Source organism: Lampris incognitus, chromosome 1 (assembly GCF_029633865.1).
Source record: "Lampris incognitus isolate fLamInc1 chromosome 1, fLamInc1.hap2, whole genome shotgun sequence".
NCBI classification, from domain to species: domain Eukaryota; kingdom Metazoa; phylum Chordata; class Actinopteri; order Lampriformes; family Lampridae; genus Lampris; species Lampris incognitus.
This window is the reverse complement of record NC_079211.1, coordinates 149243639-149260405: the sequence shown is the minus strand read 5'-3', so window position 1 is coordinate 149260405 and position 16767 is coordinate 149243639. Positions and strand designations below refer to the sequence as shown.

The window sequence follows — 16767 nt, the reverse complement described above, 5'->3', positions numbered from 1 at the left end:
AAATAAATGCCTTTTATCCTCCTCACAAACAAAATCTGGCAGGTGTTGGATGCAAAAAAGAAAAAAGAAAAAATTCTGGCACTGTTAAGGAAAACAGCGTGCAAGTAAAACAAGACATCCCAAAGCAGAGTGTTTGGATGAGATTTGTTTATAATCCTGTTTGAGGAATGTGATGAGTATGCCAACCAAATTACTGCGATCACTTAACTGAAATATAATCTGCTACGAAAACCCCTCCACCATTCACACAGGCAACTTTGAAAGTGCATGTGAGAGCTTACCACAATAGCAACACCCCGGTTAGAACTCACAACTGCAGTGCTACACAACAGTCACACTAGTGAGGACGTCACACAACGAGCAAGCGTGCACGGTGGAGCGACGCATGACAATAATAATAAACGATTATATAATTAATTAATAATATAATCATTTGTTTATATAATTCAATTTCAAAATTAATAATTATATAATAATAAATATAACAATGACTAATAATAATAAAATAAGCTAAGCTAAGCTAACTGCTAGCCCGTGCAGACCAGCAGTTCTGATAACACCGAGGGCGGTCTGGCGGCGGCCTAGCCTAGCCTAGCATTGACTGTGTTTTTGGTGTCGTCGTGCGGAGTGCGGGGAGGTGTGTCGGGGGTGTCTGGCTGGGAGAGCTGGCATTGGATCGGCTGCGTCCACTGGGCCCAGGGACCACGGCCCTGCCTGGAGCTGCGCCTGAGGATGTGGAAGCAGGGCAGGCTAAGCTAACTGCTAGCCCATGCAGACCAGCAGTCATTCTGGCGTTCACTCTCTTGGACAGTGTTTTTTTTTTTATAAATATATATGTTGGATATATGTGTTTTGTAGTCTTTTTTTGTAGTTGGGATATAGTATGTGTTCTTGTTGTTGGGATATGTGTTTTTGTGTTTGTGTTGCACTGCTGTGGGCTGGGGAACGATGTTCCGTGTCATTCCATGTGTGCAGCAGGTGCATGGAATGACAAATAGATATTCCTGGTTGCTGATAACTGCTCATCTTGCAATGAACACACTGAAACAACACAACGTGTGTCTTCTGGATGTCAGCTTGCTGGTGCCTTTTAGGAAGGTCTGCATTATTGGTTGTTTCCTAAATTTGACGATTTCTCCGAACTAAAAAAAAAGAGGATGTGGTGAAAGATGGAACGCGTGATTCGGCGTTATTATTCTTGGAAAGTTCTTTTCACATAGGAACAGATGCTTGAAAACGCAGCCCAACTTCTGCATTTTTCGTAGGGAACTGTACCATTATCTCTCATCGCTGAGGTAAACGGAGAAGAAGAATCTTAGAGAACTCTCTGACTCGATAGAAGAACTTGAACTCGCAGAGAACCCGTAGGACTCCCCTCCCTTTCATTTATGTATTTATTTATTTAATTGTAATCATTTTATTTCCCCCTCTTTCTTTCGTTTCATGTGTTGTATGTAGAATTAAAACGTTTCAATTAAAAAAAAAGATTAGCATTAGCAAAACTGCCAGGCCTCCGTGTTATCTAAGGTCAACGGGATGTTACATGAAACATCCTGTTTATCACCTCCTGTGCAGCACTAACATATTCCCACCAGTGTGCAAACCAGTGCATGGGTGATATAGGCAATAGAGAAGGGTCTCAAGTTAAGCTGACCGTGTTGTTGCATCTCAGATGGCCCAGTTACAGCGCTGATAACAATTAAAAGTCAATACTTTACCATGAACACAGGTACCACATGGAGTTTTGAACATATAGCCTAAATAAACCTCTCCGTAAAAAGCTGTGTTTTTGCACACCAGGCAGCCTGTTGTTATCTGATGCCACATGTCTGATTCCCTTACCAGTGGATTAACACTAGTATTTACCAATTCACCAATAGCATCTGCCAAATCATTCACATGATTTGGCAGATGCTATTGGTTTGCATGGAGGTCAAAATTTTCTCCCACGAAGTTTTTTTTTTTTTTTTTTTTGATTTCAATCTCTGTGTGGAAAATGGCCCAACACCCGCTGTTTATGCATCCAACACAGTCGGGTACATTTGGATCCTGGCTCCTCCGTTTCTGTAGTCGGCAGCGACATCGACTTAACAGCTCACATTCTTTTGACGAGGGAGTTTCTGGCTCGAGAAAAGGTTAATATCTTTTTCCTGTTTTGGTTTGGTCCTCGCAACTTATTCCTTGGCTGCTCAGAGGAACTATTTTCCAAAGCATGTGGGCACTGAGCCCCAGTTTCCCTTCAAAGCTTAGTTTTAAAGGTCGAACGGCAGAACAAGTGATATGCAGGTCTTATGTACAGACTATTAGAAGATTTTCTATCCTTCATACTTTACATGTTTCGACTGCTGGAGTCTGTAATTTTCCTCGGAAGTGTCGTGTGATGTTGTGACGGCTGATTTTATAGAGGTCAAGCAGTAATCTGCTAATAGTCTGCACATAAGAACCGTGTAATACTAGTTACCTTAGACTAGATGAATTCGTTTGGAATAGCAGAAAAAGTGCTTCTGCTCATGGGCTTAACCTTGTATGAGGAATCTGTCCATACTTTTTTTCCCCCCATACACTTGCCTTCCACAGCACACCAGAACGGCTCCGCAAGCATTCCTCTAAAAGGTGACCATGCAATAAAACCTACATGCACAGATTTAGTCATGCACTATTTCACATGGCTCCAAAATGTGCACAGGAGCTTCTCATGACTTTAAATTCACCAGATTTAAGTTGTGGTGCGGGGCAGATTAAGCCATGGCTGAAAAACGTCTAGTGGAAAACCCACTGGACTGCTTTATTTATTTCCTCCATTCATGAGAGATTGAAAAGAATGACCCCGAGTCAATCTTCTCCTTTTTCCATCTTCAGATGTCGCATGAGAGAGAATGTGGTGGGCAGATGCATTGTGGGAGTGAGGAAGAACGGTAATTGAAGAGCGTCACTAGTTTCATTCACCCCATCCTCACTGTCCCTCACTTAACAGCTTTGAAGTAATTTTATCATGTGTGGAAAGCGAGTCAGTGGGGAAGTTATGTGACTGTGTGCATTTCGTCAGAGGAATATAGGAAGCTCTTGGAAGTCTGTGTCCTTTGATATTTTCTCTTCCATTTTAACCTTCAGACACCACACCCTGTTGGGAGCTGATTCACTTTAATTCCTTATGTGAATTTTGCACAACACCACATGCTGCAGCTAGGGTGGAGCAGTAACAGGATTGTGATGTTGGGCTGTCTAGCTTTTATTTGGCACATCAAAGGTCTCTCGTACGTCTGTTTCAGACCTTGTCGAGCATAATTTGGAGTCTTGGAGGTGTTTGCAGACGCTACCAGAAAGAAAAACTTCCAACTTGCGACACTCATAGAAGCCACACACAAGTCTTAACAGTGTGGTCACAGCCGAGGACAATGCCAGACAATACAACTGTTTTTCTCAGTGGGAAGTTGATAAGTAGGGTCAATGTTTTAATGCAACTCTTCAACATACAGTATTTGGTACACTGGTACAAAATAAAATTCCTGTTTAACTGGTGTAGGGCATCTATCACTGGAATATAATTGCGTCTTGTGGGAGGCGGAAAATATCAATGGTGAATGTTTAGTAACCAAATAAAATCTGCTTTGTCACAGCATTATTTGGTTATCCGGTGCTTATATAACCAAAGTGAGAGCAGAATTGCATATCTGCAACTTAGATTACAAAGTCTCACCTCATCTCATCTCATCATCAGCCGCTTCTCTGGGGTCGGGTCGTGGTGGCAGCAAGCCAAGTAGGGCAGTCCAGACGTCCCTGTCCCCAGCAATGCCCTCCAGCTCCTCCTGGGGGACCCCAAGATGTTCCCAGGCCAGATTGGACATGTAGACCCTCCAGCGAGTTCTTGGTCTACCCCAGGGTCTCCCCCGGGTTGGACTTGCCCGGAAAACCTCCAAAGGAAGGTTCCCAGAAGGCATCCTAATCAGATGCCCGAACCACCTCAACTGCCTCCTTTGGACACGAAGGAGCAGTGGCTCTACTCCGAGCTCCCTCCGGATGTCCGAGCTCCTCACCCTATCTCTAAGGCCAAGCCCAGACACCCTACGGAGGAAACTCATTTCAGCCGCTTGTATGCATGGTCTCACTATTGCGATCACTACCCAAAGTTCATGACTGTAGGTGAGGGTTGGAACGAAGACTGACTGGTAAATTGAGAGCTTTGCCTTTCGGCTCAGCTCCCTCTTCACCACAGTGGTCCGGTACAACATCCCCATTACTGCTGATGCTGCACCAATCCACCTGTCAGTCCCCCCCCCATCCTACCCTCACTCGTGAACAAGACCCCGAGATACTTGAACTCCTTCACTTGAGGCAACAACTCATCCCCAACCTGGAGGGAGCAATCCACCATTTTCCGGTAGAGAACCATGGCCTCAGACTTGGAGGCGCTGACTCTCATCCCGGCCATTCCACACTCAGCTGCAAACCGCCCCAGTGCGCGCTGGAGGTCATGTTCTGATGAAGCCAACAAAACCACATCATCTGCAAAGAGCAGAGATGCAATTCTGCAGTTCTGCTCTCACATTGGATATACAGGGACCGGATAACCAAGTAATACTGTGACAAAGCAGTTATCATGCAAGCTTGTTAGTTTGGAATTGTTCAGTGTCAGGTTTTCCTCTTGTTTCTTGCTTAGGTTCCTCCAAACCAATCACGGCTGAAGATTTGCAGGCGGTGACCAACGACGTCAGCAGTGCCTTCAATCGCACCATAACGTTTAACGTGATCCGCCGTCCTAAACTGGGCAGACTGATTGTGGTGCAGCTGGATAATTCCACCCTGGACATCTCCACCTTCACACAGGACATGGTAAGGGAGAGGCCCGAGGTCCACCTCACAACTGTTTCAGTTTCTGTAAACAGGGTTCCCAATCATCCTGGAGAACAGGAAAATTTATAGACTAGTTTTCCAGTCATGGAAAACACCCGGAAAAGGATATAATTGATCAAATGTTCTGTAGGTGTTGATGAGGTCATGGAAAATTTGTATAATCGGAATCAGGAACATTTTATTTGTCATTTCATTTCATGCACTTGCGCACACGAAATGAAATGAAACATCGTTTCCCCCAGCCCACAGCAGTGCAACACAAAGACAAAAACCCATATCCAAAAACTACAACCACTACAAGAACACATATATACAAACTAACACATATATATCTAAACTAAACAACAACAAAAAACACTGTCCAGGAGAACGAACGCTAGCCAGGATGACTGTCGGAATGACCGGTCTGCATGGGCTAGCAGTTAGCTTAGCCTGCCCCACTTCCGTGTCCTGTCAGACCGCCCTTGGTGTTTCCTGTTTGGGCACAGCTCCGGTCAGGGCCGTGGTCCTTGGAGCCACAGGACGCAGTAGACCAAGCTCCCTCAGCTGATCCAACGCCAGCTCTCCCAGCCAGACACCTTCGACACACCTCCCTGCACTCCACACGATGACACTAAAAACCAGACCACCCTCGGTGTTGTCGGAACTGCCGGTGTGCATGGGCTAGCAGTTAGCTTAGCCTGCCCCGCTTCCGCGTCCTGTCTGACCGTCCTCCGTGTTTCCTCTTCGGGCACAGCTCCAGGCAGGGCCGTGGTCCCTGGGCCCACAGGACCCAGCAGACCAAGCCCTCCCAGCCATCAAATGAAGAAAAATTGAGACGCAGACGTGGACAAAGACACTGCATGATGGTAGTGGGCGTGGCCGCTGCAAACGTGAATTTGCGTTGCCATCTTCCCACACTAGAAGAAGTATTATAGGTTATAAAATCTCATTTTTACCCGCTGAGTTTGCATATTAATAGTTGATAGTTATAACTGAATGATATGACCTTCACTGAGCAGAAGGTCACATTATGTATATTCAAGCAAAAGTCTTGAAAAATGTCATTGCTAAATCCTAGAATATGATTTCTAAAAAGAGTGGGCACGCCTCTAATAGATTAATAGCACAAAAGGGTACCTGTCCGTATACAGTGACAGACCGGCATTAAAAAACAGCCCCAGGCATTTGTGACATATTACACCGGCCATATATCCAAACCCAACACCACCCCGTGCTGTAAACATGAGAAGCTCGAGATAAAAACTACATACTGACCTAGAATGCAGAACAAAATCACAACCAACACAAACTAAATAACTGCCAACTTGTATGTTGACAACGACAAACAATCACAGACTGGCAGAGCATTAAACAGGACCAACATCACAGGCTCCACCGGTAAATTATAGGCACATTTAACATAAATACATAAACTACACATTCAGACACAATCCATAATAATGCAGTAACACGGTGACCCAGTGGTCAGCACTGTTGCCTCACAGTATGAAGGTCCTGGGTTCGAACCCCAGGCCGTCCCAGGTCCTTTCTGCGTGGCGCTTGCATGTTCTCCCCGTGTCTGTGTGGGTTTCCTCCGGGTGCTCCGGTTTCCTCCAACCGTCAAAAAGACACGCATGTTAGGGTTAATACTCCTGGCTGCGCCCCTGAGCAAGGCAGTGGAAAGAAGAACTGCCGTTGGTCCCCGGGCGTTGCAGCTGCTCGCCGCTCCTATACAATAGGATGGGTTGCATGCAGAGGATGAAGTTCATTACATGAATGTACAGTGACAATAAAGTATCTTCTCCTTCTAACAGTTTCACTAAACCGTTAAAAGAGCATGGCACACATCCACAGTGTTAAGGGCCAATATAATATGTTTTGGGCCTCTGAAATAAGTTATCCCTGTGATGGACTGGCGGCTTGTCCAGGGTGTCTCCCCGCCTGCCGCCCAGTGACTTCTGGGATAGGCTCCAGCATTCCACGACCCCAGTTGGGATAAGCGGCTTGGATAATGGATGGATGGATAAACATAAATCAACATTGACAAAAAAGTTTCTTTTTCTTTCCTTTTTTTTCTAGATCAATGTAATAATTCGTTCTGAACGGCCCATGTTTGGGCGGTCCTTCTGGCGTTTACCCACCTTGCCAGATGGCCAGTCCGTCACAGAAACCGACCCTGAAATCATGGCTGCGTGCAATAAATCAATTAGATTTTATTTGTACCAGAAAAAGGAAAGGAAAATAATTGACAAAACAATTCCTGATAGATTTTAGCTTTGTTTAACTAGACCTTAAGGTCTCTCCACCCATGCTCAGTGACGCCAGTTTGCGATGCTATGAATAGTGGATTTTCTTCATTGAGGAAATTAGCGAGGCTTCTCCAGCAGAGTGGCTCACAGGAAGTTTTCATGTCATGAATTACTTATTGCTGGCTTTGATCAAACATCCTTAAATTATTGTACTCAGTGTGCTGCATTCACCGCTCATCGCGGCTTCTTGAATAAAATTCAGAATATTGATTAAATTATAGTGGGCAACTGTGCCAGTTACACAGGCTGTTGACCTGTGCAGACAGTTGATTAGACCATCAGTTCCCTTTGGAGATGGTTTTTCTTGTTGTTGTGCAGTTTCAGTGATGTGACCTTAATTTGGATCATGGGGAGCATCAGCATCTGTGGTGTTTGTGTGTCTTAGGTGGACAGAGGAGAGGTTTTATATCTTCAGACCCCAATAGAGTCGGTGGGATGGTCAGCCATGGACTCAATGACCTTCGCCGTGGCATCGCCTCCTGCATCTTTGGACACTCAGACCTTCAAAATTGACATTTCCTATGAGAATGCAGGGCCTGAGCGCAAGACACTCCTGCTCGCAAACACAGGTATGGATCAGTGGTTTTCAATTAGGTCCTCAGGTACCACCACTACTGTTGTTTGGTTTTTTTCTGCCAGGTAGTGTATTACATTCTCCTGTTGTGTCAGGTATTCCAGCCATCTAATCAGGGAGGTTTTAGTTATATTAATTATTATTATTATTAATAATAATAACAAGACTGCACAGTGGCCCACTGGTTAGCACTGTTGTCTCACAGCAAGAAGGTCCTGGGTTCAAACCCCAGGCCCTCCCAGGTCCTTTCTGCGTGGAGTTTGCATGTTCTCCCCGTGTCTGCGTGGGTTTCCTCTGGGTGCTCCGGTTTCCTCCCACTGTCCAAAGACATGTAGGTCAGGTGACTCAACGGTACTAAATTGTCCCTAGGTGTGAATGTGTCGGCCCTGTGATGGACTGGCGGTCTGTCCAGGGTGTCTCCCTGCCTGCCGCCCAATGGCTGCTAAGATAGGCTCCAGCTTCCTGCGACCCCAATTGGGATAAGCGGCTTGGATAATGGAATCAAATAATAATAATAATAATAACAGGGCAGCACGGAGGCCCAGTGGTTAGCAATGTTGCCTCACAGCAAGAAGGTCCTGGGTTCGGACCCCAGGCCGCCCCAGGTCCTTTCTGTGTGGCGTTTGCATGTTCTCCTCGTGTCTGCGTGCGTTTCCTCCTGCCATCAAAAAGACATGCATGTTAGGGTTCATACCCCTGTCTGTGCCCCTGACCGAGGCAATGGAAAGAACTGGAGTTGGACCTCAGGCGCTGCATGGCGGCTGCCCACTGCTCCTAGCTACAGTGTGTGTTGGGATGGGTTAAGTGCAGAGGATGAATTTCCCCACGGGGATTGATAAAATTAATCTTAAATCTCCTCTTATCTTAAATAATAATAATAAACTTTATTTCTAGGGCACCTTTCATACATGGAACATGGCTCAAAGGGCTTTATATTTGAGAGAAGAAAATAAAACCATTCACAAGCATAATAATATGGTAAAAAGTCAATTTAAAGTTTGTTTACAATCAACAAAAGGGAATGAAAATTGAGAGCAGTTTAACAGCATGAGATGAAGAAAGTAAAAATTACATAGAGATTAAGATAAAAAGAAAATGTAAGGGAATTTAAAAGATGAAGGTGTTGAGGAATATGTAATGATGACATTGTGAAATAATAAAGCAGAAGGTAGTGCAAATGAAAAGAGAATGTTTTATCTTTTTATTTGTGTTTATTTTAAGCCTTCGTTTGAAGATACCAACCAAACTGATCCCTCTGATATCTGTCGTACTTCATCCTCGGTTTTCTGGGCATGGATGTGGTTTTTAGACCGTTTTGAGCTCTAGTGGTGTGGATAACCATCACCAGATTTCATCATAATGATATTTTCTTATATATAAGCTACAGATAAATTAGTGTTGATAACGTGTTTAATGGACAGAAATCATTAATTCGTCTTTTGTTTTTTTGTTTTTTTTCAAATGATACTAGGTGCAGTCGTAACTGAAGGAGAAAGTATTGTGATTGATGAGTCCAAGTTAGATGCCTCTAACCTCATGTCCAAGCTGCCGACCCCTCAACGAAGCTCCCACGAGGTCTGGTTCCAGGTCAAATCTCTGCCTCAGCATGGTGTCATTGTGGTGGGCGAGAGAAACCTCACCAAGGAGAAGCCGAATTTCTCACAGTTCATTGTCAACAAGTATGGTATCACCTACCAGCATGACAACTCGGAGACGACTCGTGATTTCTTTGTCTTTGATACTTGGCTAAATTCCAAGGGCAAACCTGCTCAGCGCCCTCTGGAGGATAGTGATGTTGTTGAAGAGCAGTTCAATATTACAGTCATTCCTGTGAATGATCAGCCCCCGGTGCTTAAGACCAAAGCTCCAAGACTGAGGGTGGTGCGAGGAGATGTGGTCGCCCTTAAGCCTGAAAACCTCAAAGTTGAGGACTTAGACGACTCTCCCAGTGATGTTAAGTTCTCTGTCATTGGCAGTCCCAGCAATGGTTACCTAGCTCTAGAAGGAAATCTGAATGAATCAATTGCAGCCTTCACACAAGCCCAGATCAATAATGGAAGTGTCTACTTTATCCACGATGGGAGCTCGGCCTCAGGGGTGTTCTATTTTAGCGTCACTGATGGCCACCATAAGCCAGTGTACAAACCTTTCAACATAGAGGTGACAGAGATCACAATTTCGCTGGTCAACAATACTGGGTTGGTGCTAGTACAAGGCAAGACTGCGGTTTCCCTTAGCCAAGCTAATCTTGCTGCTGAAACCAATGGGAAAAACACCACCGTTCACTACCAGATTACAAGGCCTCCACATTTTGGTAAGCTTGTACGAGACAATGAGGAGGTTACAAAGTTTGAACAGGAGGATTTGCAGGCTGGATGGCTGTCGTACCATATGACATCTTTTGCCTCCGCAGAAGACAGCTTTGAATTCAGTGCTTTCACTTCAGAAGCTAACCTGACTGACCAAGTGGTCAACATCACTGTTAAACCTTTGATGGAGTTTGGGCAAGGGTTGAAGATTCCCAACGGCATCACTGTCACAATGAACGCTGGTTTCCTCAATGCCTCTGAACTGGCTAATGTAACTGACAGTGACCCTCTTTTTCAAGTTATTTCCCAGCCTAAGTACGGGAAGGTGGTTCAAACAAGGCTTAAAATGTCCAAGAAAACTGTTCCAGCAGAGTCATTTTCATTTTGGGATGTTAGGCGAGGAAAGGTAGCATTGGAGCTGAATGCCAACATGACTGGAACACAGGAACTTAATGACTCCCTGGTGCTTCTCCTGAAAGCTGAAAACGTTCAACCAGCCAAAGTGGAGTTCCACTTTACCATCGTGCCCTATGATCCAACACTTTTCCCAACAACAAAGAGTCCCGTTGCATCCACCACACCCATCCTGCAGACATCAAGCGAAATTTCCAAAACTGGAACTGCTTTAGCGGGTTTGTCTACCACCGTCCGTCCCACTCAGCTACCAAAAAAAACCCAACAGAAGTTCAAAGTGCGCAACCGCTGGGGAAACTCTAATCGAACTCACACATTCGGTACAACTCTTGGCAAGCCCACTCTCAGTCCAGAGGACATTCCCTTCAGGAACACGCCGGTTCGTGTTGAGTCCTACCCCCAGAAAAGCTCAAACCCCCTTTTGGTCATCTTGCCATTGTTGGCCTTGCTGCTCCTCATCATCATCTTTGTCGTGCTGGTTGTCTTACTTCGACGCTACAGACAGAGGAAGCAGAACCCTGTTACACCAAAGCCATCGTCTTCACCAGTACTTCCAGCCAGTCAGTCCTATCAGGGCCAACCCCAGAGAAGCACAACAGTTCCCACAGTGACTGTCACGCCACTGAGCCCCAGTTGTCCCAGTAGCCCTGTTCTTGATAGATTGCTAACACCAAACCAGGGTTCAGTTTACAACTCTCATGATTCATCCATTCCCATATGTTCCTGGAACAACGGTGATCCAGGGGCATCTTCCCATCTTATTAGAACCACCAGCCCTAGCCTTCAGAAGAATCAGTACTGGGTATAATCGCACACCAGCCCTTATTTGAGTGTGTGTGTGTGTGTGGCGGGGGGGGGTATTGGGGAATCCTGTTGTTGACAATTGCTTGATTGTGGTTCATAATGTGGTTGTATATTTCAGTGAAACCGTTGCAAATTGTTTACCGGTAACGCAAAATTATTAGGAGTAGAGTGGCCCTTTTATTTGATAGGACAATCAACCAACGATAAGAACAGGATAAGACCCCTGTTACCAAACCCTGCACCCTCAACGCCAGCTAGTTAACTGGGGTTTCTACAAGTATAGTATGAGTAACACAATCCCATCTACAACTGGTTCTCAAACTATTTTTGTTGAGCACATTTTCTTGGACAGCAGCCGTCATTGTGGTAAACTGAAACCTACGAACCTGTTTTGGGGCCTCTGTTTTGTCGTGTTGCTTGCATTGTTGATGCATGTTGTTGCCCCTCCATCATGGCAATGAATACCAAGACTTACTGACTTATTGTTAGAGTTCAAAACAGCTTGAAACTGTGAATGACTGAGAAGACTGACACTGGTACAAAGATTTAATTTCTACACGTTTCAATTGATTGTGCACATTTTTTTATTGTTACTACATATGTTGTAATGTCCATAGCAGCATTTTGTAAACTCAGGTATTTTGTTAATAATCATTTTATGTCCTCCTGTCTCTGGAATGACGCCTGTATGTACTGGCATTTATTTAAGCCTTGTGACTTTGTGTAAAATCACACTTTTTTATGTTGTAAGATAATTTTAACAAATGTATTATCATTACCTTCATTTATCTCACTCTCTCAGATCATAGTAAACTGGTTTGGAAACGGTTCATTATGTAATTCACTTATTCTATCATGTATAATATTTTAACATCCAAAACTTGTGCCAAACGAATGAGAAAAGTAAAGCCGCTGTATTTAAAGATGATCTCTAGTGCCGCACACCTCAGGCGTAAAGATCTAAACGCACTAATAATTAACTTAGTTTCTAGTGTATTTTCTGTTACTCTTTACTTAACACGTCTCATTAAATCAGAATGAAGTTCAGACTTCTTAAATCAAGACAGTAAGTTGCTGTACTTTAATGAAACACATGGATCGGGAATCAGGAACAATTTGCGTACACAAAAGGAACGAAATTCCGTTTCCTCCAGCCTGCAGTGGTGCCACACAAACGACAAAACACACATCCCAAATTCCCCAAAGATGACACCACCAAAAACATACCAAAACTGAGAGATCAAAGCGAAAAAAGTTAACGACAAAGTCCACTCAGTGCAACACAGTCAGAAAAACTCCACTGTCCAGAGAACGAACACCAGCCAGGATGACTGTCAGAACCTCCAGTCTGCATGGGCTAGCAGTTAGCTTAGCCTGCCCCGCTTCAGCGTCCTGTTAGACCACCCTCGGTGTTTCCTCCTTGGGTGCAGCTCCAGGCAGGGCCGTGGTCCCTGGGCCCACCGGACGCAGCAGACCAGGCTCTCCCAGCCGATCCAGCACCAGTTCTCCCAGCCAGACACCTTCAACACACCTCCCTGCACTCCACACGACGACACTCAAACACAGTCAACGCTCGGCGAGGCCGCCGCCAGACCGCCGTCGGTGTTATCGGAACTGCCAGTCTACATGGGCTAGCAGTTAGCTTAGCCTGCCCCGCTTCCACATCCTGTCAGACCGCCCTTGTTGCCACCTCTTCGGATGTGGCTCCGGTCAGGGCCGTGGTCCCTGGGCCCACAGGACGCAGCAGACCAAGCTGTCCCAGCCGACCCAGCACCAGCTCTCCCAGCCAGACACCTTCAACACACCTCCCCGCACTCCACACGACGACACTAAAACACAGTCAATGCTCGGCGAGGCTGCCGCCAGACCGCCCTCGGTGTTATCGAAACTGCCAGTCCACATGGGCTAGCAGTTAGCTTAGCCTGCCCTGTTCCACATCCTGTCAGACCACCCTTGTTGCCACCTCTTCGGATGTGGGTCCGGTCAGGGCGGTAGTCCCTGGGCCCACCGGACGCAGCAGACCAAGCTGTCCCAGCCGACCCAGCACCAGCTCTCCCAGCCATCAAACGAAGACAAAACAAGCTTAGACGCAGACGTGGACAAAGACACTTCATGGGCAGTACTGGGTGAGGCCGCTGCACCGGAAGCAGCAGTTAATAGCAGCTGCTTGAATTTAGATAAGGTGACATAACATGACAGTAGCGTTTGGGCAGGTCATTCATTACACGTTAGCAGCGCCACGAGGGGCATCACTCTGCCCAGTCCAGTTTCTTCGCAGGAACACTTGTAATTGATGACAGCGTAGAGGCGGAGTGTAGATTACAACAAAATATTTCAGTGCCCTTCAAATTATTGACTATTTTTGGGGTGTTGAATGAGAATAGCAGTAAAATGCGAGTACTTGCCTTACCGTCCCTGCTGAGATTCGTAATGATCACTCTCTCGTGGGCCCCAGAAGCCCAAATTAGCTTGAACTCGAGTTCATCCCAGGAGTAAACCTGTGAGGTTTGATTAATGGAGGTATTCACCCCCCCTCCCCCCCACCCACTTAACGATGCCAGTTAATCAAGCTTATCCCAAATAACACTTTAACCGAGACGTGGGCGGCCCAAGCACACAATAACCGTTCATTTCACCACAGAATCCGGGGGGGTGGGGGGGGGTAAACTTCCAGTCTTCTCCAAGCATCTGTTAAAAGTTGGACATCTGAAAAACGTTATGTTTTGATTTGCAATGTTTTTATTTCGTATTTCAGAAGGAGAGCTATTGTTAATGAATACTGATTGTTTTGTGCTTGGACACTGATTAAAGGAACGAGTGTCTGACAGGAAGTGGTATTCTGTACAGGTTTTGACAGAACTCGTGTTCCCATCTGGCTTTTGAATAAACTTCAATGAATGAATGAAGGCGTGTTTCCATCAGACCTGTTGCAGCACGTAAAACCTGGAACGGAGTTTTTTTGTGTCCTATATGTCCGTACTCGGGTGGCGCAGTGGTTAGCGTGGTTGCCTCACATCCAGTAGGTTCTGGGTTCGAGCCCCGGGGTCGTCCAACCTTGGGGGTCGTTGGGAGTTTGCGTGTTCTCCCCGTGGGTTTTCTCCGGGTGCTCCGGTTTCCTCCCAAAGACCTGTAGGTCAGGTGAATCGGCCATGCTAAATTGTCCCTAGGGGTGTGTGTGTGTGTGTGTGTGTGTGTGTGTGTGTGTGTGTGTGTGTGTGTGTGTGTGTGTGTGTGTGTGTCAGCCCTGTGATAGTCTGGCGGCCTGTCCGGGGGTCTAGGGTGTCTCCCCGCCTGCCGCCCATGACTGCTGGGATAGGCTCCAGCATCCCTGAGAGCAGGATAAGGGGTTTGGATAATGGATGGATGTCCATACTTGAACATCCAGCGGATGGACGGACCAGTTAAGGTGAAGCAACAGCTGATCGTATGATTCAATTCAGCTCACTTTTTTTTAACATTTGTTTGTAAAGGTACTGTAGCGACTTCGGGGGGGGGGGGCAGCCGCGGGAACCGCCACAGCCGGGACGCGAACCCGCGTCTCCCGCTCCGCAAGCGACAACGTTAACCAGCAAGCGACAACGTTAACCAGTCGCTTGCGGTGTGGGAGACGTGGGTTCGCGTCCCGGCTGCGGCGACGGTTTCCCAGACTGCCACCCCGGCCCGAATTCACTACGGTACGTTTCTATCAAACCTCACGGTGTTTTTATTTATCTGTTATAATGTTTGTTCATTTCTCTCGCAAAAACATTTATGCAGAAGTAAGCGATTATTTTCTTGCCCGGTGCGGGATTCGATACGAAGTGTACCGCACCACAAGGCGACGTCACTAACCGCTCGGCTAAAGGGTCAGACCCGTTAGCTAGGGGCTAACGTGTCTTATTAGTGGTTTACAGTAGTTTTCCTCGGCACCCTGTGGGGGGCGCAGCACCGATGGCGGCCGTGGTTAACCCAGGCCTCCGCCCATCCCGTATGGAGTCTCGACTGATCCGGTATGGTCTTGTCAATCCGCATTACGATTTGGCAAAAAATGTACGCCGGATGCCCTTCCCGACACAACCGCCAAACCTATGGACGGGGATTTGAATGTGTTTTTAATATGTTACTGAAACTAGTATCACAGACCATGCTGCTCAGTCCTGTTCCTGCTGGACTTGTGCTCTCTGCCTTCGACACCGTTGATCATTCTGTCCCCTTAAGCTGTCCGGAAGACGGCGGAGGTGTTTCCGGTGTTGTCGTTAAGTGGTTCCCCGTCTATTCAGCTGGTAGACACTTCTGTTAGCATAGGCGGTAGGGGTGGGCTGGTGGGGGGGGGGGGTCGATTCACGTAAGAGTCACGATTCTGAATAGATTCACAAATTCCAAAAATCGATTTTTATAAACTTTTTTTCCAGTCTTAAGTTGCCTCCTTGCTGCTGGCCACGTTACCGAGCCGCGCACCTTTTCCTGCTTCCGGAAACCCCGGCAGTTTTGGGGCCGGACTCTAACAACGCGGCATTTCGCCCGGATGGGCGTGGTTTGTGTTGGACGTTGCCGGGCACGACTCAGAGAGCTGTGCCCGAACTCCACGAACCCCTACAGGAGTATGAACGTCAGTGTCGACCACCATATCGAGGAGTTGTTCGCGATGGAGGGTGAGTGACATTCCTACAGTCTGTGATGATAGTACATTTTTATTTCTACAAACGACTTACTATTACTGCCTTTGCGAGTCATTTCATTTAAGATGGTATCTCAACTACTACCACGTTTTGAATTATCCAGTCATGGCCATTTTCGATATCATATATAGCAGTGTTTCTCAACCGGGGGTCCGCGGACCCCTAGTGGTCCGTGGTGTAATTGCAAGGGGTCCGTGAAAATAAAATATCTTAAAAAAAAAGATCCTATGACATTTATAGAAATAGGATTATTTTACTCAAATGTGACTGAGCCCTTTATCTACCTAAACTATAAAGGGTAACAGGACTTTTTTCTCTAATTACATCTGTTTCGCAAGTGTAATTTATTGTATTTTAATAAGAGATCTCGCTCCCGTTTGCATTGTTAAAAGTTACTGCATAAAAATTCTGTTGTTACATATATCTGAAAGTTACTGAATACATATTCTGTTTTGTTACATATATCTGAAAGTTACTGAATACATATTCTGTTTTGTTACATATATCTGAAAGTTACTGAATACATATTCTGTTTTGTTACATATATCTGAAAGTTACTGAATACATATTCTGTTTTGTTACATATATCTGAAAGTTACTGAATACATATTCTGTTTTGTTACATATATCTGAAAGTTACTGCATAAGAATTCTGTTTTGTTAACTATATCTAAGTTACAACTGAAAGCTCTTATTTTTGCCCCAAAGAGTGAATAAATGCTATAATGCAATTTAAAATGCAGTTTCTACTGTTTCTATCAAATTGCAACCCCCCTCCCCCAAGATCAGGTGGAGGGGTCCTCAGGGTAGATCACAAATACGCAGGGGGTCCAGGACCCCAAAAAGGTTGAGAACCACTAGAATGT

At 45.8% G+C, this 16767-nt stretch overlaps 1 protein-coding gene across 1 annotated transcript in view; it reads left to right on the top strand.

Moving 5' to 3' along the window:
• Window positions 1-11247, top strand: part of cspg4ba (chondroitin sulfate proteoglycan 4ba) — a 52711-nt gene extending 41464 nt beyond the window's left edge. Inside the window, exons 8-10 of the mRNA XM_056280344.1 lie at window positions 4658-4830; window positions 7528-7711; window positions 9188-11247. Of these exons, the coding sequence (XP_056136319.1) occupies window positions 4658-4830; window positions 7528-7711; window positions 9188-11247 (2417 nt within the window). The remainder of the gene's footprint in view (window positions 1-4657; window positions 4831-7527; window positions 7712-9187) is intronic.
• The last annotated feature ends 5520 nt before the right edge of the window (window positions 11248-16767 follow it).